The following is a 25,467-nucleotide window of genomic DNA, read 5'->3' as shown; positions in this document are numbered from 1 at the left end:
GGGTGATTTCTTGGATGCCAAAGTGTTCAAATTTCTGAGGCCCCTCCTATTACTGCTGAGAAAATAACGTCCCAAAGCACTCTTGGGGACCATCTGGTCTAATCCTCCATTGATCAAATGTGGTGAATGGATCAGAATGGGAAAAGGACTTCCCCAAGATCACCTAGCAACTTAATCACAGCAAATGGACTAGGCTCATTCTCCTGAATCCTCCCTTCTGCTGCTCTATGCTTATAGCACACGGTGCCTCCCTTTCCTACATCAAAGACAGCCCCTGGGTTTCATTTTATCCATGTGCACACTCGGGTCATTACTAGGCTATGTTGACCCAGAGATGCAGGGCAGATGACGGGTGGGAACTTTATCTCTCTCCCATGATTTCACAAGTTCTATTCAGTACAGGGCATACTCCCATTCTACAGACTGGGGAGTAAGGCCCGGGCATGTGCCAAGAGGGAAAAAAGCTGAAGCTCCGTCTTCTTTGCACTCAGGCCCAATGAACTAAGGTGCACCTGAGGTCCAGAGTTAGAGGGTGGTTCAGCTGAGAGATACAAGGAGAGTGTCTCAGCAGTGGCTTTGGAGAACAGGAGCCCAGGGGTCCTGGGAAAAGGTTGAAGTGGAGTCAGGGGCTTATTCAAGCCCAAACAGGAAGCCAGTAAGGTGAGACCAGGGATGCTGGGTCCAAAGTAGAGACAAATGCCCAGAGTGATGCGGACACTTCGGCCCTGTTATGCCTGCCAAGGCCCCACTCAACAGGCCTGAGTCCCCAGAGGCCCCCTCCTTCTCCCTACTTCATTCCCTTCCTCAGAGGCAGGTCTGCGGCTTGGCTGGGAGCTGCAGGGACTGAGGGAGCCCAGCAGCTGGGGGACAGACCACATAGCTAAAAGCCGGCGGGCCGTAGGGCCCCGCGGAAGAGGCCCCAGCAGGCGGACCAGGCTGCTCGAAACCTCCCAATGCTCACAGCCTGTTGCTTATTCATTCAGAGTGGGAAAGCGCCAGACCAGCGGCCAGCCAGTGCCGGGCTGGCCATGTAAGGCCCCCAGGCGGTCCTGCCTGTCCGGTGCCCTGCGGAGAGCCTCTTGCAGCCCTGGGCACCGCCCCTGCCCTGCCCTGACCCCTTGGCCTCGAAATGCTGTCATCGGAGGAGCGGTCCCGCTCGGGACAAGGCCAGGATGGACAAAGCTAGAGCTGGGGCAGGCAAGGAGCCGTCCTGTCCTCGAGGCCGTGGGAAGAGAAGCACGCACAGGGGGGCCGCTCTTGAGAGCCTCCTGGTCCACCAGGCCTCTGCAGAGGACCCACCATGTCTCTGGCCCGAGCCCGCTGGCAGCTGGGAGCCCTGGTGTGGGGCGCCTGCCTCTGTGTTCTGGTGCACGGGCAGCAGGCGCAGCCGGGGCAGGGCTCAGACCAGGGGCGCTGGCGGCAGCTGATCCAGTGGGAGAACAACGGGCAGGTGTACAGCCTGCTCAACTCGGGCTCAGAGTACGTGCCGGCGGGGCCGCAGCGCTCTGAGGGCAACTCCCGGGTACTCCTGGCGGGCGCCCCGCAGGCCCCGCAGCGGCGCAGCCAGGGGGGCCTCCGGCGTCGGCAGGCCCCGTCCCTGTCCCTGCCCCTGCCCGGCCGCGTCGGCTCGGACACAGTGCGCGGCCAAGCGCGGCACCCCTTCGGCTTCGGCCAGGTGCCCGACAACTGGCGCGAGGTGGCCGTCGGGGACAGCACCGGCATGGCCCGGGTCCGCACCTCTGTCTCCCAGCAACGGCACGGGGGCCCCGCCTCCTCGGCCTCGGTCTCGGCCTCGGCCTTCGCCACCACCTACCGCCAGCCGCCCTCCTTCCCGCAGCAGTTCCCCTACCCGCAGGCGCCCTTCGTCAGCCAGTACGAGACCTACGACCCCGCGTCGCGGACCTACGACCAGGGCTACGTGTACTACCGCACGCCGGGCGGCGGCCTGGGCGCCGGGGCCGCGGCCGCGGCCGTGGCCTCGGCGGGGGTCGTCTACCCCTACCAGCCCCGGGCGCGCTACGAGGAGTACGGCGGCGGCGGCGGCGAGGAGCAGCCCGAGTACCCGCCGCAGGGCTTCTACCCGGCCCCGGAGAGGCCGTACGCGCCGCAGCCGCCGCAGCCCGCCGACGGCCTGGACCGCCGCTACTCGCACAGCCTGTACCACGAGGGCACCGCGGGCCTCGAGCAGGCCTACCCCGACCCGGGCCCCGACGCCGCGCAGCCCGGCGGCGACGCGCGCCTCGGCTGGTACCCGCCCTACGGCAACGTGCCGCCCGAGGCCTACAGCCCGCCGCGCGCCGTGGAGCCGCAGCCCCCCTTCCGCGTGCTGGAGCCCCCCTACCTGCCGGTGCGCAGCTCCGACGCGCCCCCGCCGGGCTCGGAGCGCAGCGGCGCGCAGCAGGGCCGCCTCAGTGTGGGCAGCGTGTACCGGCCCAACCAGAACGGTCGAGGTGAGTAGGTCCCCGAGCCCAGCCCCTCCTCCGTGCTGTACGGAAGGCGGCTCACAGCTGCCAACGAACGACCCCCCGCCCCGCCCCGCCCCCATCGACAGCCCCAGCCCCTGGGCTGCCACCTCCCAGCCTTCCCCTCTCCAGGCCCCAACAGCAGTGCCAGGATTTGGCCAGGCAGGCCCGGGCTCTGACCTAGGCTTGGTGGTTAGGGAGTGGAGGGACTGGAAGGCTTTGCAAGGAGGCACCTTCCAGACCCGGCTTGGGTCACCCAAGGACAAAGTAAAGGAGCCCCTCTCCCGACCTCTCCTTCATTGCTATCAGGGCATGTCCTCCACTCTTGGAGGTGCCCCTCTGCCAGCCACGCAGGGTGAATCAGGAGCACCAGAGTCAGAAATGCCTTAGGGGATGGCTCTGGGGGTGTGGCAGGTTCCTGGTCACTGGGCATATGTGAGCTTGGCCTGAATGAGCAGGAGGTTAAAGAGAGGCTCTGGCCCCAGACAGGAGTCCAGACTAGAAGACCAAGAGTTCCTTCAGGGGGACACTGCAAGGCCCGGACTGGAAGGGCGAGTGAGGCACTGGCCTGGGCACCAAAAAACCTTAGTAACTGAGGTATGTAATATTGTAATGCATTTTTAGATTTAAAAATGCAAGAAAAGATGAGCAAAATATCCAAATTTTAAATAGAATTGGGGGTGGGGGAGGTGGGTATAGCTCAGTGGCAGTGCTTAGCATGCCAGAGATCCTGGATTCAATCCCCAGGACCTCCATTAAAAAAAAAAAAAAGTACACATCCCTTTCTAAACAGAATCAGTGATGTTGCCACGCCAAGGTGTAGGCGAGCCTGAGGCAAACTGAAAAACTGTCAATACTGGTCAGCCCTCATTTGAAATTTTGATGTTTTGTTCGTCAGATTTTTTTTGCATTAATTTTGATTTTTTAAAAATATTGCCTCAAATATTACTTCTCTTAGTTACTGAGTTTTTAGGCACCCTCTTAAATTTTGCACCCCAAGCCAGTGCTTCACTCTCTTCACTCAGTTCACCCTAGTCCTGGCCCTGGGGGAGAGTCCCAGGAGGCAGCTGTGGACGGGGTGGGGGTGAAGATACGACCTAATCCTGGGAAAGCCCAGCCACCTGCACGCGAGGACGCAGCAGAAGGGCAGCCTTCCTTCCTGTGACGGGCACCTCCGCACATGCCGTTAGCAGACGGGCTGCCTTGCAAGGGCCCACTAGTGGTCCGGCCGGGGCTGAGCGGCCACTGACCTAACCTCTGTCCTAGAACCCCTCTTCCTGCTCCTGTCTCTGCAAGTCCAAAGTCAGCTTTGGTCAAGGTTTTCCTTTCAGCCCCCAGTGTGTATGCATTCCACGCCAGCCTTGCCTCTTTCAGGCTGCAGTTAATGCCCTGATTCTCTGCTCCACACCAAGGTTGCTGTGCTGGGCCCAGCAGTAAGGGCTGAGCACTGCGGGGGCCCAGGGGCACAGGTACTGCACTCCCAGCCTTTGCTTCTCTGACTGTGTCCGCACGGGGGCACTGCCTTGTCTCCAGCCATACTGTCCTTGGGTGAGAGGCTGCTTCTGGGGTGGAGAGGCGGGGACTCCTGTCTCTCTAGGGGCTACTGGAGAGGAGTGTCCCCACTGGTAGCACTCACTCCCTCACATCCAAGGCGTAGCACCCCAGTTGAGAACATGCAGGAGCTCAGGACAGGAGCTAGATGGAGGGCCCTTCTGTGATGTGACGACGGATGTGTCCTCCTGCCACCGTGGCCCCACCCACATCTGGACCTCACCAGGACTTGCATCCCTGCAGCAGGGCACGTTACAGCTGTGCGCCAACTAGTCCTAGAGCTCCGTGGAGGAGAGCACATTTTATCTACAGGCTGAACTTTTGTGGCAGCTTTTCTTAGAATGCAAGACTGCAGAGTGGGGCTCAGCCAGAAGCGGTCTAACTCTGGGCAGAGGAGAAAACCGAGGCCTCAAATAGCCCTGCTGGCAGAGCTAGGCCTGGGACTCAGCGTTGAAGCCAGCGGGTTTTCTAAGGCTCCTCTTTGGCCTAAAAGTTCTAAAGGTTCAGAGGGGGACTGGCCAGGGCAAAGCCATATCTGGAATGGGGCTGCTTGGTGCTTAGCAAGGCCTCTAGCCATTACCTCTGAGCCCCAGGGTTCACTTGAGATTAAAGACATTTCTCCCCTGAAGGTAGTATACCAAATGCCAAGCTGAATCCAGGCCCTGCCCTGGGGAGGCATAGAAAAGGGGGCACCTTAGTGCTGTGATGGAGCAGGCATGTGGCAGATGGGTTGGGGGAGCCCAGGGGAGAGCCTCCCCAGTCAGAGGGTTAGGGCTCAGAGAGGACTTCCCAGAAGAGGAGGCACCCAAGCACTGCGTCCTCCAGGTGCCCCTTCCCTAGTCATGGGGGGGATGGTGTTGGGGGGGCGGAGTGCAGGCTTGTTCGGAGCTCACAGAGAGGCCAGAGAGGGAGCAGTACCTTCTCCATCATTTGTTCCTCTTCCCACCCTGCTAGGCTGGGACCATGGAAAATCTCAGTTCAAGGAAGGCCAAACCCTGTGCTTGAGATCAGACCCCCAGGCCTGGTGCGGGAGTCCAGGGCGGATTCTCCGAGACTGACTTCATTCCTCCTGGCCGCACACCCAGGGGTCTGAGGCTGGGCGCTGGCAGCCCGCGCGTGTGTGGGCGTGGATGTGTCCTCACAACACCAAACACATGTGCGCACCGCCTACGTCCCTCCATGTTTGGGCGGTTTCCAAATGCCTGTCGGGAGGCTGGTTTCTTCCTTGGGCTTCTACTGCACCCTCTTTCCTCCCTTCCTGGGTGGGGGCTGCCCAAGAACTCCTGCAGTGCTGTTCATTGTCTCTGAAATGTAACCGGAGGGAAGGCGGGGAAACAGAGGCCCAGAGAGGGTCATACACCTGGCCTGGCTGTCACAGCAAATCTGTGCAGAGGTCTGGAGGGTGGCCGGTGGCATCCCCTGTGCTGTGCCTCTCCCTTTGCCATGGCCAGGCCCTCTTTTCTTGGCCTCCTAACCCCTACTTCTGCCCCCCACAGCTTCAGCTTCTCTGAGCTGATGGTATCCATTCACCTAAGATGACTCCCAACCCCAGAAGACCACAGTTCTCACAGGGCATCCCCCTTACACCCCAACCCCCTTCACTGGCTCTGGCAACCCTGTGAAGGTCACATGGAGCAGGCCACCCCAGCTGTCCTCCCAGGGCATCTGTGGTGGCTGTGCCAGCCTTGCCTGGCATAAGTCCTCCATCCCTGCCCTCACACAGCCAGTGGGAGGCCAGGAGGGAGCTGTGGCTGCCTCCTCCCTGGTCACTGGCCCCCAGCTTCTCCCTTTACAGTCCACACCCTACACATGGGGCAGATACACTCTTGCGCTGCTGAGCATGTTACTTTTCTGCTCAAGAAGTTTCTGTGGCTCCCAGGGGCTTCAGAACCAATCTCAACACCTTAGCCTACCGCTCCAGAACCCGAGGCACCTCCTTCCTCTCCTCCCCTGCTTCCTCTCTCAGGCCTCCACAGCCCCATGAGGGCCTGCTGCTCCTGTTCCATCTCTCTGTGTCCCACACAGGGGTTGTAGGATGCTCCACTCTCCATCCAGCCCCCTGCACCCAGGAGTCCTGAGGGAGCCCCTGAGGGTAGCCCTGCTCCCACTGCCACCCCCACTGCCTGCCCCCCTCCCCTCGGCGGCCTCCTTGCCTCAGGACACCCACCCACTCCCACAAAGCTTGTAGTAAATGCCAGGAAGGACGGAGCAGACCTCCCCCTGACAAGCATCCAGAGTTAGAACCCCCAGGCGGGGACAATAACAACCTCAGCCACTTACTGACCAGCACATGCTGAGTTTAGTGGCTTGAATGTGCAACTTCGCTGACACGGCCTCCTAGAGTAGTGGGGCTTGTCACCCTCTGGTACAGATGAGAAGACTGAGACCCAGGGAGGTGTCACAGCTGGTGCGGCTGAGCCAGAATTCAGACTGAATCTGTCATCTCTGCATTGGCCCTGGTTTGACCCAGTAAGACCTTCCCTCTACCTGCGAGCCAGGCGGGGCAGGATTTGAGCCTGGGCCTCGGTTCCCCCAACTGGCCCTGGGGCGGGGGGATAATTCTGCGAGCATAGGTTGGACACTTTATATGTCATCTCCCTTAATTCCCACAGCCACCCCACCAGCCAGGGGCTGTTATTTGTCCTATTTTGTAGATAAAGTGACAGGCTCACTGGCTGATTGTCACACAGTCTCTTAGTAGTGAAACCAGGGTTTGAGTCTGCGTGACTCCCCATCCTGAGTGCTTAACCATCATACATTATTTTCCCCCCAAATTTTCATGCATTAGGCTTTGCCTTGCGCATCCATTTGGTCATGCAGCACATAGTTGACTTGTACCATGGTCTGGGCACTAGTTGCGACAGTGAGATGGAACAGTGAGGGCACCTGGCTCTGGAAGCAACGAGCACTTGCCCAGTGTGGTGCTAGCGTGAAGCCTTGTCATTCCCACTCCAGAATCCAGAACATTTGTTTAACAAACACCTTTACACGGTAAACAGTGTTCACTCAGTGCCTTTCACTGTTCTTGGAGCTTTACAATTAAAGTCCTTCATCATAACTGTTACCCCATTTTGCAGATGAGGAAACTGAGGCCCTCGGAGGTGGAGCAACTGGCCCAAGGTCACGTAACTGGTGACTGGTGTAGGCAGAATCACAGCTCAGCACCTCTCTTTCCTTCCCTGAAGTTGTCTCAAGTTGCTCCTTCAGGAAAAAATGGGGTCTTTAGGCCAAGGAAGCTGTGGGAAAGGGTCAGACGGCTATGGAGACAGAGGGACCTGGGTCCTCTTCCTACTTCCCTGTTTGGCAATCGAAGGTCACTAGTGGCAGAACAAACAAGTCGTGTCCGGGGCGGCCTCATCACCGGCCGACTTCCTGTCTCCTCTCATGTCATCCCGTTGCAAGGCCACGTCCTCTCTCCCCTGCTCTCAGACTGAACCATTCCTGCAATAAGAGCTAGCTCCCACCTCAAATAATCATAATAGCAACTAGTATTTATTGAACCCTTAATATGTCCCAGACACTATACCAAACATTTCACTTTCATTTCCTCATTTAATCCCCCAACAAGCTTGTGAGGTAAATGGTATTATCCCCATTTTACAGAGGAGGCCACTGAGGCGAGTAACTCGTCCAAGGTCTCAGAGTTCATCAGTGGCCAGGCTTGGATCCAGGCTGACTCTGTCCCCCACTGAACCACCCCAGCCTTCCCTCTACTCCCGGCCCTCAGGGAAGGGCATGTCTCCATGTTCATTGTTTCTCTCAGGTCTAAACCCCTAGGACACCAAAAGTTGAGTCTTTGCCTTGCGTTTGCAGGTCCCACAGAGACTTTCAGGGTTGTGGCAGAGCAGGGTGGAGGCTCCTTAGGGCTTTGCAGGCACGTGGCTCCTGCTGCACTTGGCCTGGGGGGTTCTGACTTTTTGTCCCCTCCCCTCCCTCTCTCCTCACCCCAGGAGCCCCCATCTCAAAGCCCGCTAACCTTCAAAGGGGCACCTCTCCCCAGTAGTCCCAGCCCAAGTCCACCCTACTCCTGTCCAAGCCAAGAACACATGGAAAACTCCCCAGGGCAGTGGCTGGAACGGCAGGAAAGGAGCGGCGGGGGGAGGAGCGGGTGGTCCGCCCAGGCAGCCCACACCTGCTTCCAATTCTGTGCCCAGCATTCCTGCGGGGCAGCGATCTGCTCAGAAGGGAGGCCGGAAGGAGAGGCTGGGTCTCTGGGTCTCGTCGCTCCCCTGCCCTGACCTCACGGCCTCACCACAGGCAGCTGGACCCAGGGGGCATTTTTGTCTGGATTCGGGATTACAGGGGGGGCTGCACCTGGGTCCCTCTCCCTCTTACTGATGAGCACCCAGAAACCGGGCATTTCGGGATCACCTGAAAATGGAGAGAGGGTGTCAGAATACCAGAGCAGGAAGGTACTCAGATGGGAAAGTCAAGGCCTAGGGGGCCTTTGCCACCAAAATCTCAGGAGACAACCCACCCTCCTTCCCCTTCGTGGGCCAATGGGAACCACAGGTTTTCCAACCCCAAAGCTAATCCTTTTTCAAAAGAAAGGGCTTTTGGAGTCAGTCCCAGCCTCTGCCTGATAATGAAGGCTGTGCTTGCACAGGCAGTGCCAGCAGGCCCTTCGTGGGGTGCCGGTGTCTGTGCGCGTGCTTGCTGAGGGCACTCAGGGGCCAGGCTCTGAGCTGGGTACAGAAAATTCAGGGGTGCCCTGGACCCATCCCTGTCCTCGCCGAGGTCCCCGCCAACAGCGAGAAAGCAGGCAGGCGGGATGTCATGGGTCAGGCCCGCTTCCATCTCGCCCGGCTCTCCGGCTCTCAGAACACACTGTGCCCTGAATCCTGCTGGGCCAGCAGCTGGGTGGCAGGCAGAGGACAGTCCCACCTTCCCCTGCCCCCAGGGGCTCTCGTCTGGCTGAGGAGAGCAGATAACCCTCTCCTGAGGAAATTCAGCCATTCAACAAACGCTCATTGAGCGCCTTACTGTGTGCTGGTGCTGGTCTAGCTTGGGTATTCACTAGTGAAAGAGAGAGAGAGAGACAAAATCCTTGCCCTGGTGGATCTTGTATTTTAATGGGGTAACATAATAAAGTAGAAGGTGGTAAGTACTGTGGGGAGAATGGAGATAAGTAAGGGAGACCTGGAATGTTGAGGGAGGTTGCAAAGGCCACCAGGGTGGGCCTCATGCAGGGGACGTTTGAGCAAAGACTTGAAGAAGGCAGATGGGTGAGCCATGCAGCTGTCAGCAAGAAGAGCATCCCAGACAGGCGGACAACCAGGGCAAAGGCCCTGCGGCCCTGTGGTTCTCAAGTGTGCTCCAGTGTAGTTACAGCAGTGTGGCGGGGGAGTAGGGGCTTAATAGGCAACAGGGCCCAGGCCATGGAGGGCTTGTAGGCCACTGTGAGGACTTTAGCCTTTACCCTCCATGCATTGGGGAGCTTCGGCAGGGTTTAAGCTGAGCAGTGACATTTAAACAGGGTCCCTGACTGCTATGCTGGGGAGGTAGGCAGTCGGGTCAAAAGGGGGCTGGTACAGAGATCCAGGCCAAGATGATGGTGGCTGGGCAGCAGGTAACAGCGGAGGTGGTGGGCAGTCATATTCAGGATGTGTTTTGGAGCTAAAGCTGATGGGATTTCCAGATGGATTGGATGTGGGGTGTAAAAGAAAGAGAGGTCAGGCAGAACAGAAAAGGTTATGCCTGTGCAGCCGAAAGGATGCAGTTGCTATAAGCTGGGATGGAAAGGCTGTGGGCTGAGCAGGTTTTATAAGAAAGATCAAAAGCTCAGGTGACTGAAGGGTCTGAGGGGCAGGGAGGAAACCCAGGACACCGCAGGATCTGCAGAGGCCCCTGACGTCAGGGGCACTAAGCCGGGCCTGCAGGCTGGGTCGAGTGGGAGGGTGGCAGCTGTGTTCCGGGGAGAGTGTGAGTGAGTGAGGTGTGCAAGGAGGCGGCAGAAGGCTTGGCTAGAGGGAAGGGTAGCTTACTCCCCCAAAGATGAGCAGTGGCCTCCTCCCAGCCCCGCCCCAGCTGCTTCCTGGGCAGTTTGCTCAATGGAACAAACGCGGATCCCCTCCTCTGAGTCAGGTCCTGCCACCCAGAGGAGCAAGGCCATTGCTGCCCCGGCCTGCCTGTCCCAGCTGGTGGGGGCAGCAGGTGTGTGCCAGAAGAGGGATGAGGGAGGGGCACCAGTAGGGGCAGAGGGGGGCTAACAAGGTAGGCTTTGGGTCCTAAAGACTGTATTCCTCAGTGAGTGCATATGTGCACATGTGTGTGTGTGTGTTTAGCAGGGAGCTCCAGGACAAGGGCACTGTGGGTCAGAGGTCAGGGGCAGAGAAGTTTAGGTGTACTAGGGGTCTGCCTACTGACCCTTAAGGCGAAGAGATCTGGAAGGCCAGGTTGAGGCCTGACCACAGAAGGCCTTAGCTGCCACCCTGAGAAGTCTCGGCTTGAAACCGCAGCAGTGGGGGGCCGTTGAAGGTTGTGGGCCAGGCTTTACGGCCATCCTAGCTCCTTTGCCTGGGCTAGGATTGCCCTTCATGGGGGGGCCACAGTGGATCCTGCAGCCACTTGCCTGCCTGCCCATCACGCAGGTGTGGCACCGCCAGGCCTGCGCTGACAATTTAATGTCCTGGTTATTAGATGATAATTTTACAGGGCACGGAGCTGCCAGCTCCTGCCCTGGAGGCCCTCCCGGCTCATCTTTATTCAAGGCCGTGCTCTCTGCGCTTTCTGCTTCCCCACCTAGGGGCTCTGCTGGCGTCTGGTGGCGTGAGCCAAAGCAGCCCGCTCTGCACGTATTTCACAACCCGCTGACCGTTCCCGCTGGACTTCGTTTGTCCTGCGGCCCCAGGCTCAAGAGATTAGGGCTCTTTTGCATGCCGCTTTCCTTCTTCTGCTTCCTGTGAGCAGGAGGCCTGGGGAGGAAAGATTTTGCAGGAGACAAGGTGTATGGAACCCACAAAAAAGGGGAAGCCAAAAAGAAAGCAGGTGAAGTGTAGGCAAGCGACGGGAAGGCAACCTCAGACCCTGGGAGCTGGGCAGCCTCCAGGAACCGCGGAGCAGGAGGGAACAGATTTCTCCTAAAGCAGGAAGGATTTAGGTCAGATGGTGGGAGAATTTCCTGGCTGCTGAAGTATCGTCTGCAGAGGTTGTGAGAGGTCTTGGGCCCCTGCCCGAGCCGGGGAATGGACTGAATAGCTCCTGAAAATATTTTAATCTCCAAATGTTTATGGAGCCATCAAACCTGCACTCAAGGGACAGTTAGTCTAATCTCCCCACCATCCACGTGGGGAAACCGAGCCGAAGAAGGCGAAAGGGACCTGGACAACGGGGCGCTGGGCAGGATGGTGAAGTCGCCTGCTGGAGTCTTTCCCACAAGAAGGCCCCAGCTGAGCCCTGCCAGGGAAGGGGAGGACAGTGCTTAGCTTCCCACGGCCTGGCACGTGGGTCAGCCGGCAGCTCCAGGCCCAGCCCGGGGAGTAGGGCAGGAGGACGGGGCCGGCTGGTCCAAGCATGTCGGCCCCCCGAGAGGCAGTGTGAAGGGGCCCTGAATCCCCAGCAGAGGAAGGCCCGGGGGCAGAGCAGGAAAGCAGAGTGCTGTGTCTTCACCTCCCTGAGGTGAAGGCCACCAAGGCTGAAGGGCTTCCTCAAGACCAGAGGCCGCCTGCAGATGGCCTCGGGACCTGATTCAGTCTCACCTGACCCCTCCCCAGCCAAGCAGCCTGGCTTCGTCTCCCCAGGGGCATTTGCTGCCCTGACTCAGTGCCCCCTCACCCCAATCCTGGTCCAGGTTCCGTGCAGCCTGAACCTTCTGGGGAAGCGCTCCCAGGGGCTCAGCCCCAGGCTCCAGGGCATGAGTGAGGTAGAGGATAACCCATCTGCATAAATGTAGGCCATGAGGCCTTGAGAGGGGCCAGGCCTGCCTAGAGCCACAGAGGTCTGTGACAGAGCAGGGCGAGAAGTCAGGCTCCTGCCTACCTCCTGGGCACAGAAGGCAGGAGGCTGATAGTGACCAGGCTTCCTTAGGTAACCTGAGCAAGACCATCCACCTAGCCTTTGGGTGGTCGGCCACGGCCCCAGGGGTGCAGCCTCTGGAGTCTGGCTGGATCAGCCACGGAAGGGGCACGCTGTGTAACCCTATCTCACAATGACAACAATGAACTAGACAGATCTTAAAAGTTTACAGAGTGAAAAATCAAGAAATGAAATGAGTTCTATAGGACAAAGTCATTTATATACTTTAAGAATATATACTCACTTCCAAATCACTGCAGATGTTATACAGACACACAGATGTCAAAGGTATGTCTGAGGGTCAGGGTGAGGGTGATGGTTAAAAAAATTTAATTATGAGTGGAGCCTGACAGAGACCAGTGATAATGGTTAGTTTGCTCTGAAAGAATGATGATATGTTCAGTTCTCTCCATTCATAAAAACAGGCATCTCTGGAAAAAGTTCCCATTGGAACCTGCGTTCTAACGTCTCTGGTGCTAGGCCCAGGGGCTGATGACTCTGTGTGCTCCAGATAAGAGATCCCAGCCCCCACCACAAAATTATGTCCCTTGACTGATGGTTCTCCCTGCCTTCTCAGAAACCCTTACCCTGTCTCCAGGGCCTTCCTTTAAAATGCACACTTCTTGGGATGTTGGGAAGGGAAGGTGAGCACAGGGTCTGGTTGTAACTGGACTTCACCCAACATTGGCCACTCTGCCTAGAGGCCTCGTTGTACCCCGCAAGCCGGGGAGAGCAGACTAGCACCCCTACCCCTCCATCCACAAGCCCCCACTCAAGCCTGCCCTCATCCCCCTTCCAACATCACAGAAGCCGCCAGCTTGCCCAGGCCTCTGTGGAGGGGCCGACAGCCCAAGCCTGCGGGCCTGGCTGCTGATGGAATGCCTCCTGGGAAGGCAGGCGGAGAAGGAGGCATTTTTCCTTCCTGGAAAAACATACCAGCTGAGGGAGGGGGCCTGCTGTTCCCAGGGACCTCAGCAGGGGATCCTGAAAGGGGTGGGGGGGGGCCAGCCCGAAATCTCCAGGCTGCTGTCTTTTCCAGCCGCTTCCCCCAGAAAAGTGAGGGTGTGACAGAGGTGGAGCTCCAGCCGAGGGGAGCCTGTTAGGGACATCACAGGACCCCTGTGATGGTCAGAGATGTAGAACAAAAGAACCATAAAATGGTTGGAGTGATTCCACTTAAGTTCCGGGATTAAAAAGCAGATAAACGGTTACCTGGGGTGGTGGAGGTGGGAGGGGGATTTACTGAGAAGGAGCAGGAGGGAACTTTCAGGGAGGGCGGAAAAAAATCCATAGTTTGATTGTAGTGGTAGTTACACCGTGTATACATTTGTTAAAACTTACCAAACCATATGCCTAAAATCTGTGCATTTGACTATATATAGATTATACTTCAAAACCTCATTTTTATAAAAAGAAGAACAGCAAAAAAAAAAAAAAAGAAGAAGAAGAATAGCAAGTGGTATCCTGGAAGGAGGCTGGGACCTGGGAGCTCCTCTTGGGGCCATCCTGACTTGCTATGTGACTGTGGGCAAATTCATTGCCCTCTCTGAGCTTCTGTTCCCTTCAGCACCTCTGTGTGCTCCAGGGTCTTGCAAGGGACAGGGTGACATGAACTCTCGTGGATGATTGGACAGTAAAATATTAAGCCCCTAATCATTAAAGAAGCTTGCCTGACAGGCTGACAGGACTGGGAAGTCAGTCAGCCTGGGAGCATGGGGAGCTACCCTGCTGACGGGGTGACTGGGACCCAAGGCCTGCCTTCTGGGAGAGCATAGTCTGGAGGGGAATAGACACAGGTAGATATGATGAAATATAATTATAGATCAATACAGATCTAGTAGTGAGACAGAAGTGTGTGTAGCTTGGAATGTCACTGCCAATCAGGGAAGACTTCCTGGAGCAGGAGGCACCTGCCTGAACCTGAGATTCCTCAACAGTAAGAAAAGGATGGTCATCCTTGGCTCAGTACAGGACCAGGATCAGGGCTCAGTGTGTGACCAGGATCAGGACTCAGTATGTGGTCATAGTTGGGGCCCAATCAAAGGCCAAGAGTGGCACCAGCCCTTGTTGGCCTTGAATACCCTTGGCCTCTTAACTGGCTCTTCCAGCTTCCTTGGACTGCATAAGTCAACTCATGAAATGGCCTAAAGAGGAAGGGTCGGGCCAGAAAAGCTTTGTGGAGCCATCTGTGCAGTGTTTATTGAAACCGGGCCTGGGGTGGGGGTTGCAGCCCGTCTGGTGCCAAATGCTGGGTCTGCTGAGGCTTCAGGCCCAGCTGACCCACCGCCATATGTTGCTGAGGGAAAGGCTCTTAGATGATGGGAAAGGGGACCATTCCTGTCTTCTTCACCCCCTCCCCCTCAAGCTTCTGGGGACCAGAGAGTGAGAACCAGCTTGATACCAAGGTGGCCCCTTGCTATCAGGGCCTGAGGATCCCTTGGGAAGTGACTGCAGGCATTCCTGGGGCCTTGAGTAATGGGGCCTGGGCTGGCCAAGCAGCCCCCATCAGCCAGGAGCCACCTCATCCCCACCCACCCTTGTGCTCGAGCTTCCTCTTCATTCCGAGTAGGTGAGGTCACGCTGGCGGCTCCTGCGTGAGGCCCAGGCCCGGGGCGAGCAGGGGTAGGGTCTGGGAGCCCCAGGGATGTGTTTGTGAGGGGTGGCGTGCAGGCAGACACCTCTGTGGAAGGCTGAGAAGCCAGAGCCCCATCCTCTGCCTCATCTTCTGGGCCTGTGAGCTGACAAGAGGGTTTTGGCAGTGGGAAGAGGGGGCTGGAATCCTGTCCGTGTGACTCAAGCCCCCTCACCACTGCCTGCCCCCCAAGAGCAGAGGGCTTGCAAAGCTAAGAGAAACTTACAGCTTCATTTTATCACTTATCTGCCAAAATCCCTGCAGCCTGAGAGAGGAGGGGACATAGAGGCCCAGGCCCATTCCCCTTTAAGTCAGTGGCTGAGCTGGGATGGAGCCCAGGGCTCTGGAGTCCCCCCACACACCCCCACTCCCACACTCCCAGCATCAAAGTCTCTCCTCCATTTCTCATGCAGATGGGGTCTGCACACCTGAGTCTGGTTTCTATTTATTCCTAACAACTCTCACTAGGGCTAAGTTATGTATGGAGAGGGGGGAGGCGAATGAGCAGATCCCGGGCTCTAGCAAGTCCTGGGGTACAAGCAGTCCCGGGGGGGGGGGGGCAGACCCCAGACTTCCCTCGGGCACTGGGCCCTAGGCCCTGCAGGGGAGGAAGCCAGACCTTACTCAGATTGGAGGCCAGAGGCTGCAGATAGGGGAAGGTGGGGTCAGGTCTCGGGGCCAATGACAGGAAGAAAGGAGCCCTGAGAAGGCAGGGCTGGGCGTGCAGGCCAGAATCCTGCCGGCTCAGCAGCCTGCTCTGGGGAGGTATTCCCCCGCCTGTGAGCCCTTCCTGTCCTGGCCACCCCTACTTCTGCCAGCCACACTTTACCTGGCTCTGCCTCGGAGCCTTCTGGGGCCCAGTTCACACCAGAAGCCCAGGGCTCGCTCTTGGCAGTTCACAGAACACCAGCTACGGGGGTGAGAGGAGCAGAGGGCGTCTGGGGGTGGTGCCCACAGGCCCAGGAAATAAGGACACGGAGAGTGTTTCAGCCAGGAATTACTTGGTTCACTCAGTCTTGCCTCCAGGCCCTTGTTCAGGCTACTCCCCCTGCCAACAATACCCTTGTATCTTCTCTGCTCTCCAAATTACCCCTGGGCTCAGATCTTGCTCCTGCCCCAGCTCTTTCAGGAGGCTCAGCGGCTCCCACAGCATGGAGCTCCAGAGGTGAGCCCCTTGCTCCTGATGCCCTGACGCCACACATGAGGTGAGGGAGAATGGTTCAAATCACACACCTAGCTCAGGCTGGGAGGCTTCCAGGAGGAGGCAACAGCGTGGGTTCCAGGAGGAAGGAGAATGGCAAGGGGCATTTGGGGTTGGGAAGGCCTCTGGGCCTTAACCATGACTGGCCTGACCCTTTCCAATGCCAAGCACGCCTCCTTCTCGCCCTCTGCCCACTGCAGGTCTCCCTGACTTGGTCCCAGATCCCAACTATGTGCAAGCATCCACTTACGTCCAGAGAGCCCACCTGTACTCCTTGCGCTGTGCTGCAGAGGAGAAGTGTCTGGCCAGGTAAGGACTGAGGACGAAGCGCAGACAGCCCCCCAGAGCCATCCAGAACCCGTACTCAAGCCGGCCGGCTGCCTGCGGGCTGCATGGCCCTGGCCAAGTGCCTGAGCCTCTCAGGACCCTGGCCTCTTCATCTGTGGCCCTTGCCTGCCCCAAGGGGGTCATGTGGGGAAGGGAATGTGTGTGATCCAGCATTTCTGTCTATGTCATCATATGAGGAACTTAATGGCATTTCATCTTCACACCAGCCCCAAAGGTACGTGTTCCCCTGTCAGTGAGAGGAACTAAAATCTTCTGATCTGAGCTGCCTCATCAGAAGATTCCTCCTGGGGAGCCCAGGAAAGTCATATGCGGGGGGCAAGCCTTCAGGTTAGAGGGCAGGATTAAGGAGCCATCTCCGCAGAGGACAGGTGTGGCTGTCCAGCAGCGGCGGTGGGCATGGGTGACAGTGAGGCCTCAGTTATGTGTTGGCACTAGAGAGAAGGGAAGGACACCAGTTTACTCAAACCTGGGAGGTGAGCACAGCCACCTCTCTGTTATTCCTGGGTGATTCTGCCTCTTACAGAGCTGGCTTCTAAATTTAGTGAATATTCTGTTCAAAGATGTATGTTTTGGGGACATCTTCCTGTGCTAAAAGAACTAGTTAGAGATTACGTTGGCCGCCTTCTTTTGTTGACATCCCTCTGTGTTGAAAGCACCTATTTTTCTTAATTATTTGCTTTTTTCTTTTTTTAACATTTGAACTCTATTTACTTTCACTTTTTTAGTATCCGGGAAGCCCTTTGGAACCAAAACATTTTCTCACTTACGGAATCTCCAGTTCACTGCCACTCAGAATAGCTGACCACAAACTGTTACCTATCTGTAGCAAGATAAGGAGCTTGCACCAGAATGTAACTCAGCTCACTGCTTCCTTCATCAAGAAAGTCTTCCTTCAAAAAAAAGAAGTGTCAGCTGAACCAGACAGTGTGACGAGCGACGCAGCTGATTAACATGCTGGTGCAGGTTCCCGTCTCATTACAGACAGGCCACAGACAGCGGCCGGGCACCAGCCCAGGGACCACACATGAGTTCCGCTCACTCTGCCTGCCCACTCAGGTCTTATCCTTGGGAAGTGGGCGTCATGGTGCTGCTCCTGCTAGGATCCCTCCAGTGGGGTGGGACTCAGCCTCTCTCGCAGTCCACTGAGGCTGAGTTGTGAGGAGTTTGAGTCAAAACCAAACTGTCACCGCATCTTCACGGAGCATCCTGTGTGCCCACACCTGAGCTCCTGGACAGGCTGGGGAGGAGGCAGCTGGGGCCCCACCCTGGGGGTGGGTCTCCTGGTCTAGCTGGAGAGAGTGGCCCACCCATGGCTGAGTGACCGAACCGAGAGACAGGGAGTGGGAGGAGAGCTAGAAGGGGCAGTTGGCAGGCGGGAGCTGTGTGAGGTCAGCGCAGGGAGCGGCTGGCCGGGACCGAGGCATCAGCGGAGGCCGGGCGTGGGATCAGACCTAGAAAACGCAGCAGAACTAAGCCCTGGAGCCCTCGGAGCTCGTCGGAAGTGCGGGCTGCAGGCTGTGCCAGTTCACAGACAGCAGGCGGAACCCAGATGAGGGAAGGGACTGGCTCCAGGTCTCCCCAGGAGTCTGTGGCCAAGCTGGGCCTAGAACCCAGACCCTGATGGTTTCCCACGGTGTGCTGAGCCGAACAGAAGGGCAGGATTTAACTGAACAGAGGGAAGGAGGATGTTGTGTTCCAACACAGACACAGACAGATTCCAAGCCTCCCTCAGACAAGGCCAAGGGCCTTACATCCTGGCAGACAGAAGCCTGCACCGCCTGGTGTCCAGACATCCTCTCAGAGAGAGCTAATCCCCATGACGGGCTACCTCCTGCCTCTGGCCTTAGGACCCAGACCTTAATGAGTGCCAGGGAAGTGCCCCTGAGGCTGGCCAAGACAGCTGTCAGCAGTCAGCTGGAGAGGGAGGAGCCTCCAGCCAGCCAGGCTCCTCCAAGGGGTGTGCGCACGCGTCCCGCCCTGCCGCCCCGCGTGTCTCTCTCTTTTCCCTTCTCCCCTCACAAGGCTCATCTCAGTGGGCAGCTGGGATCCACAAGTGAGTTGTGAGCAGGCAACCTGCTCCAAACCTGTACTCCCCAAACAAAGAAGGGCAGGTCACTAGCCCTGAAGCCACACAATCAGGGAGAGGTGGCCTCATCACACGAACCCAGCTCGGGGCAGGGGGTCGCAGGCAGTGCTGTTAGAGCTCACAGGCAGTCAAGATTTCTCTAACTGGGGCAATCAGGGCAGACTTTCTGGAGGAGGGGACCTGAGGTGGGTCTAGGAGTCTGGGTGAGTTCTCGGTCAAGTGAACAGCACAGTCAGAAGAATAGTTTACTGAAAGTTAAGTCTGTTTGGGAAACAGTGTTTGAAACTGGAACCCAGGGTGTGGGGCAGATGGGCAGACAGGACAAGGGAAGTGAAGAGGCTTTTGACACTGAAGAGCCAGAACCCGTATCTTAAGCCCACGCCCGAGACGGCATACTTTGGACAACAATTAGGGCTCTGTCCAGAGGAAGACTTGTCAGAATCTCCTGGATATGGCCATTTTTAAAAAGCCCTCCAAAGACTTGACTGCCTGTGAGCTCTAAAAGCACTGCCTGCGACCTGTGCCCCCACCTTCAGGAGCTGTCCCCAGCTGAGAGGCGCTGCAGGCATCAGGGACCCTCATAGGGTCATCGTCAGGCCAGATGCTGCTTTAGAAAGACTCCCCCGGCGACCGCCAGCCACACGGTGGGGGCAGAAAGGAGGGGAGGAGAGGCCCGAGCCTTGGCCGCCGTCAGGGGCAGCCGTGAGGCTCTCCGTGCTGGATGTGTGTGTGCCTGGCACCCAACCCCGCTCCGGTCTCCCCCGTCCCCACAGCACAGCCTACGCCCCGGAAGCCACAGACTACGATGTGCGGGTGCTGCTGCGCTTCCCCCAGCGCGTGAAGAACCAGGGCACCGCAGACTTCCTCCCGAACCGGCCGCGGCACACCTGGGAGTGGCACAGCTGCCACCAGTGAGTGGGCGCCCCGGGCCCGGGACCTGTGCTCCCCTCCCCTTGGGCACCCCGGGAGGGGCGGTCCTGGTGGGGCGGCCCGTGAGGTACTTTCTGCCCAGGAGCCATCACCGGGGAAGAGCTTTTCAGAGGAGTCTCAGCAAAAGCTGGACTGAAAGACGAGACAGAGAAAGACGGGTTCTGACAGGATGGAAATGTCTAGAATACGGGGAGGTGGTATGGGCGGGAGCCCAAGAGGGAGGGAGGGGTCCTGAGGAGGAGCCCTCCTAGGGTGACTGGCTCAGTGGGGACAGCAGAGATGCCACCTGTGGGACACAGGGACTAAGGAGCCCAGACTGGTCAGGAGTGGTGTCACAGCAGGGTCACCCAGACCCGCCTCAGGAGGGGGACGGGGTGGGAGGGCCAGGCGACCCTGCTCTCCCCCTTCCCACCCCCAGACACTACCACAGCATGGACGAGTTCAGCCACTACGACCTGCTGGACGCGGCCACAGGCAAGAAGGTGGCTGAGGGCCACAAGGCCAGCTTCTGCCTGGAGGACAGCACGTGCGACTTCGGCAACCTCAAGCGCTACGCCTGCACCTCTCACACGCAGGTCAGGCTGGGAGGCAGGCGGGGGCTCGGGAGGCTGCGGGGAAGCCCTGGCCAAGGGTGCGGAGGCCGGGCCGAGCCGAAGATGGTCCAGTGCCAAGGCTCCCGGCCACTCAGCTCCGCCGTAGTGTGGGTGGCGCCAATCCTCGGGCCATCACGGGGCCCCTCGGGGACCCCCCTCCGCCCCCAGGCCCCGTCCTACATCATTCCCAGGGGTGTCTGAGCAGCCACCCTGGGCCAGGGTCAGGACGAAGCACAGAGGAAGGAGGGCCCCGTGCTGCAGCAGGGGGTGCGGGGCGGCCCTGAGGGGCGCACAGCACCCAGCCTCTGCTCCTGTCCCATTCCCTAGGGCCTGAGCCCGGGCTGCTACGACACATACAACGCAGACATCGACTGTCAGTGGATTGACATAACTGATGTGCAGCCCGGGAACTACATCCTCAAGGTAGGGCCATTGGTCCGGGCGCTCCTCCAACCCGATGCTCACGCTCAGCATCCCCGCCTCTGAGATGGGCTTCACCCTCCGGGCATGTTCCCTCCGCCCCAGCCGCTGAGCAGCTGCTGGCATTCCTGGGGGGCCACACCTCCCATCTGAGGGTCTTCGCCTCAGACAGACACAGCCTCTTCCACAAAGACACCAAGGAATCTTCAGCCCAGATGTGGTGATGCTAGAGGAGGTGGTGACTCTGTCCTCCCTAAGTGACAGAGGACTTGGAGAGCCATGTGGTCCATCCCCCTGTCTGTGGGCAGGGCAAGCTCTGTACCATCCTGCAGAGAACACTGCCCTTCCCTGAGAGAGACCCCCAGCTCCTCACAGGACCCCTGAAAAGTCAAGGGCTCCTGTTACCAGTAGTCCCTTCTGGCCTGAACCCCTCCTCCACGTACACTCACTCCAATGCCCCTCTCCTTGGGGGCAACAAGTAGAAAAGCCTGTGAAGGATGCACAGCCCAGTGTGGTACATCCAGGCAGGCTGGGCGGGGGCAGATCATAGTGACCTTCCCCAGGGAAGCCAAATCTCAGCCTCATCCTTGCAGGTGCAAAGTGAGGGTGGGGCGCACTGCTCCACGCCAGAGTAAGGGAAGAGCAGAGAGCTTGGGCCTGGGAGCTTTAACTGGGAGCATGAAGACGGGCTGCTGGGGGGCTGCGTTCAGAGCACAGCAACCTGGAAGCAGTTGGTTGCAGCCCCATCCCCTCAGCGGGCTCGGTGGGGCCTCTGCCCAGCCTCACGCGGGGCCAGGGCTATCAACAGTATTCTTCTCCTTCTCTCGTTCATCCACTCACCAAACTCCTACAAAGGCCCCTCTGAACTCTAGGCACTGAGGATTCAAGACACATGAGTAATGCGCAGTTCCTGCCCCTAAGGAATGTAACTTAGATGCAACACCACTGCGCCTGTTCTTAGTGTACTGCAAATAAGGCTGGGTGTCGTCTGCCCCAGTGGAGCTCCCCTATTCCAATCAGTCCAACATTTAAAAGATTTCCTTGTGTCCCAACAGCTCCTCTTACACGTTAGGCTTGGGCCATCATTTCAGTGAGTGTTGGGTGCCTTACGCTTCAGGGCAGGAGGTGCCACCTGGCATCAGACAGGCCTTCAACTGGTCACCTAAGCAGGCATGCACGGTGAAAGGGTGTGAGCCTCGGAGTCAGGGAGGCCAGGCATAGGATCCTTGCTCAGCCCCCACTCACTGCTGCATTCCCTGGGGCAGTGGTTCAACCTCTCTGACCATGAATGCCCCATGCAGGGTCCCCCTGGCCTGGGGTCTGGGGCCGAGGGAGCTTCCCATCTTCCCATAAGGATGCTCCGATGAGGTTTTCTTTGACTAGAGCTGTCTCTTCATTCCTCCCTCTCTCTGCATGTCCCCCACCTCTCCATCCGTGTATCTCTGTCTCTGTGTCTCTTGCGCTCTCCTGGTCTTTCTCCATCTCCCTGTCTCCTCTGCGTCGGCCTGTCGGCCTCTCCAGCTTCCCTGTGGAGGCACAGTCCCCCCACCAGACCCCTTCTCCCTCTGTTCCTCTTCCCCTTCAGGTGCACGTGAACCCGAAGTACATTGTTTTGGAGTCGGACTTCACCAACAATGTGGTGAGATGTAACATCCACTACACGGGTCGCTACGTTTCTACGACAAACTGCAAAATCGTCCAGTAAGTGCTCACCCACCCTCCTCCCCGCCCCGGCCCCTCCCCTACCTGAGGAGCAGGCAGGGCCGGGTGAACACCGAGGATCCCTGCACACAGCTGCAGCTGAGCCTGGCCCACATGCCGAGCGGCGGGGCCTTGAGCGTGCCCCCCACAGGCTGCGTGCTCGCAGCGGGGCCGGTGGGGCCGGCGCCCCAGGCCTCCTCGGGTGGAAACCAGCTTGCTGGGTGGAGTCGCGTGGGCTCTGCAGTCCTGGTTCTGTGACTCCCTCACTCTGTGACGTTGGGCAGCTCGCCTCACCTCTCTGAGCTATTTATCTCTTAGGCACTTCCCACGCAGGTTCATGAGGAGGACTTAAAGGCCTGATGTCTGTGTGTGTTCTGGAACCCTTCAGTGGTGCTCCATGAATGGCGGCTGTGTGACCACTGGTGTCCTTATCAGGGGGACTGAATTAAGCAGTCCCAGACTAGAAGTGATTCTGCTTGGAATGAGCCGTCATCGGCCCCTGGGCCCGGTTGTGGGGGGAGTGGATAAACTCTGGGCCCACGCCTTTGGCACGTGGCTCCTGGGCAGGGTCCTGAGCTGTCCTCTGCCTCTCTCCTGATTCCCCACATGAAGCACTTTACAGAGGGACCCCCTGCTTACAAACTCACTAAAAAACCCTGCTCCACTCCATGTGAATTTTAAATGTTTGATCAGGTCAGACAACTCTTTTCCATTTCAAAAATAAAGAAAAATGGAGTAGTCTCCTAAAGCTTTAGTCCATCAGCTGGGGGGACAAATGGCAGAGATTCTAAGGCCCAGAAACGCATCTTTCCCCAAACATGTATGCTTATGAATGGCCGACAGGAAGGAGAGGTTTAGCCTAGGACCAGAGTCAGGGCTCAGTGTGTGACCAGAATTAGGGCTCAGTGTGTGTCCAGGGTCGGGCTGCATGTGGCCAGGATTGGGGCTCAGCATGTGGCCAGGGTCAGGGCTCAGTGTGTGTTTAGAGACGGCCCTTTCACCCTTGGCTGCTACCACTAAGCTGACTTCACAGCCCCCACCACACCGTGGGAACAGTAGCCTCTGGCTCAGTTCAGAGATGAGGTTTCCTCATCAGCAGAGTGAGAACAGAATCATCCAAGTCACAGGGTGTTTGAAACGACAGAATCCCGCCCCATCCCTGGCAGCTGAGCCCTTTCGCAGGCCTGGGTTTCCGGCACCTCCTCACTCCTCAGGGCCTATCTCTGTTCACTTAAAATCCAGGGCTCCCCTAAACGGCAGAGGTTTTCGGAGAAGAAGCACTAGGGAAAGAGAGGGGAGGGCGGACAAGAGCAAAGAGGGCAAGGGGTGCAGGGAGGCCGGGAGCCGCCTCCCCTCCTGTCCTGCTGCTGGGAAAGGTGCAAACAGCCCCCCACTTCCCAGGCGGCATCGTGGGCTGGGCCCCTCAGCGAGGCGGACAGAGCAGCAGCCCCGAGCCCCCCTCCTGGGGCCTGCGGGCCGCAGGGAACGCCGGGGCCCTTCCTTCCGAGCCCTTTACATAAGTGCTTGGAAAGGCTCGCGTCTCATTAGCGTGTCTCCACGACCCTGACCGCAGGCGGGCGGCTGGGCCAGCACACAGGAAGCCGGACGGAGCCTTCCCAGAAAGGCCACGGGACTGACGCCTGTGGGTTTCAATCATGTTTCTTAAGAGGGAAAAAGAGGCCTTTTTTTCAAAAATATTGAGATAGAAAAAACAAGAAAGTATTTCCAGACAGTAGCAGCTCTGCTAATGGCCTAGAAAACAATTTGGAACGCAGGGCATGGGGGGAGTCCACGAAACCCCTCTTCTTGGAGCTGGGGGTGAGGGGTCCCGTCCCCAGAGCCCGGAGCACTGAGGGAGGTGGAGGCCTGGGCTGCCCCCCCACGAGGGATCTGGGTGGTGGGAGGGAAGCGCTCTGCCGGGGAGGCAGTTGGGGGGCCCTGCTGAGTTGGGCCGGGGCGCTACCCCTGAGCCTGCTCTCTTTCCTTCCTTAGGTCCTGATCTCATGGAGGGTGTACAGATGGCCAACCTCCCCACCTCCCAAAGCAGGCCCTGCTCCCCAGGCAGCCTCCCACCAGGACAAGCCCGGCCGGGGGGCCCAGCCCCACCACCCACAGGCCGGGGCAGCTGGACCCCGAGAGCATCCTTCCCTGCCCGCCTCAGGGAGCAAACGTGGGCTGAAACCACAGGGATTCCGGATGCCAGGCCCAACTGTGTACTTAACTTTCCCCTACAACGTTATTTTGTCGGTCGTTGGTTTTTATTTTTTATATTTTGGCCACACCACAGCAAGATTGCCCAGGCCTGGGCTGAATAAAACAAGGTTTTTCTACTCTGTGGTTCTGCAAGTGGCCTGCTGGTCAGGCTGGCCAGGGCTAGCTTGGGCTCAGAGGACATCCTTGGGCTTCATCCCGCCCTAGCAGAATGCGGAAAGGGCAGCCACAGCCCTGCAGGACCACAGCTTGACCGAGAGGGCACCACATCCACTGTGGAAACCCCGCAGGGTTTATCTCGGGGCCAAGCCTGCTGCGAGGGAAGAGGCCCACATCCCACTAGGGGAGGGGCCCAGGTATCTCATCCTCCACCCCCATTCCCCCTGCAGCCACACTCTCCCACCCCCCTTGCTCTCTCACACAGTCACCCACTCCGCCAGCCACTTGCTCCCTTACTCACATATTGAGTGCCTACTGATTGTGGGGCCCATGCTGGTGCAGAGCACACACCAGAAAATCAGTTCCTGCTAACAGGATGGGGGGTGCACCCCTCAACGTGAACTCATACCTAGTGATAGCCCCTTGGGGCAGCAGTGGAGCTGTCAAATGGGGGGTGGTGTCTGCCTGGGAAGGGAAAGAAGAGTTTACTTGGCAGAGGCTGATGGGGGTGGGGTGGGAGGTGGCCCTCTCGCTCCCACCCTGGCATTGGTACCCCGAGCTCTGGATACTGAATACTCTGCACCCACCTGCCTCCTGCCAGCTCCCTTCCTTCCCTGGGGAGTAACACTAGTGAGAAAGGGAAAGAAACTTGATCCAAGAACCAGGGTTCTGGGTTCCCAGGGCCAGTTCTCCTGCTCAATGGCTGTGTGGCTTTGGGCAAGGCATACTATACCTCTGGGCCTCAGTTTTCCCATCAGTAAAGGGGGAATGCTCTCCTGGCTGGCCCACATGCTGACACAAAGAGCCACTGAGCTGCTGCTGCAGGTGCAGGTCCTGGGCGAGCAGCAGGGTGTTGGACCCCCCAGGTCACGGTGGACTCCCCAGCCTGCTGCACCTCCTCCAAGGAGAAGGGGCGCCCGCAGCTGTTATGGAAAGCAGCTATGCTCACCACTATACCACCAACGCTGCACGCCCGCAGCTGTTATGGCCGTCACACTATTCACGCCTCAGGGTCCCAAAGGGTGGAGAGGGAGGGCTTCTTGGAGCCATGCTGTGCTTCCAGAAGGTCCTGGCCCCAGCCCACTGTAGCCCTTGGGCCGCTCACCAGCCCAGGCAGAGGATGGAGTGGAATGTGGCTGCAGCCCCTCTTGCCTTCCCTC

The 25,467-nt window shown here is 58.3% G+C and overlaps 1 protein-coding gene and 1 long non-coding RNA gene across 2 annotated transcripts in view; one reads left to right on the top strand and one right to left on the bottom strand.

Annotated features, from left to right (window-relative positions):
- LOC140689772 (uncharacterized) overlaps positions 1-2,472 on the bottom strand; it is a 96,170-nt gene extending 93,698 nt beyond the window's left edge. Inside the window, exon 1 of the long non-coding RNA XR_012064875.1 lies at positions 2,342-2,472. This is a non-coding gene — a long non-coding RNA (uncharacterized lncRNA). The remainder of the gene's footprint in view (positions 1-2,341) is intronic.
- LOXL1 (lysyl oxidase like 1) lies at positions 970-24,267 on the top strand. The gene is made up of 7 exons (XM_015247544.3): positions 970-2,450; positions 16,060-16,168; positions 19,067-19,204; positions 19,642-19,798; positions 20,144-20,239; positions 21,822-21,937; positions 23,930-24,267. The coding sequence occupies exons 1-7, from the start codon at positions 1,301-1,303 to the stop codon at positions 23,934-23,936; spliced, it is 1,773 nt and encodes a 590-aa protein (XP_015103030.3). The 5' UTR covers positions 970-1,300; the 3' UTR covers positions 23,937-24,267.
- The last annotated feature ends 1,200 nt before the right edge of the window (positions 24,268-25,467 follow it).

This window comes from Vicugna pacos, chromosome 27 (genome assembly GCF_048564905.1).
Source record: "Vicugna pacos chromosome 27, VicPac4, whole genome shotgun sequence".
Lineage (NCBI taxonomy): Eukaryota > Metazoa > Chordata > Mammalia > Artiodactyla > Camelidae > Vicugna > Vicugna pacos.
Note: the sequence above shows the minus strand (reverse complement) of the source record. Positions and strands in the feature narration are given on the sequence as shown.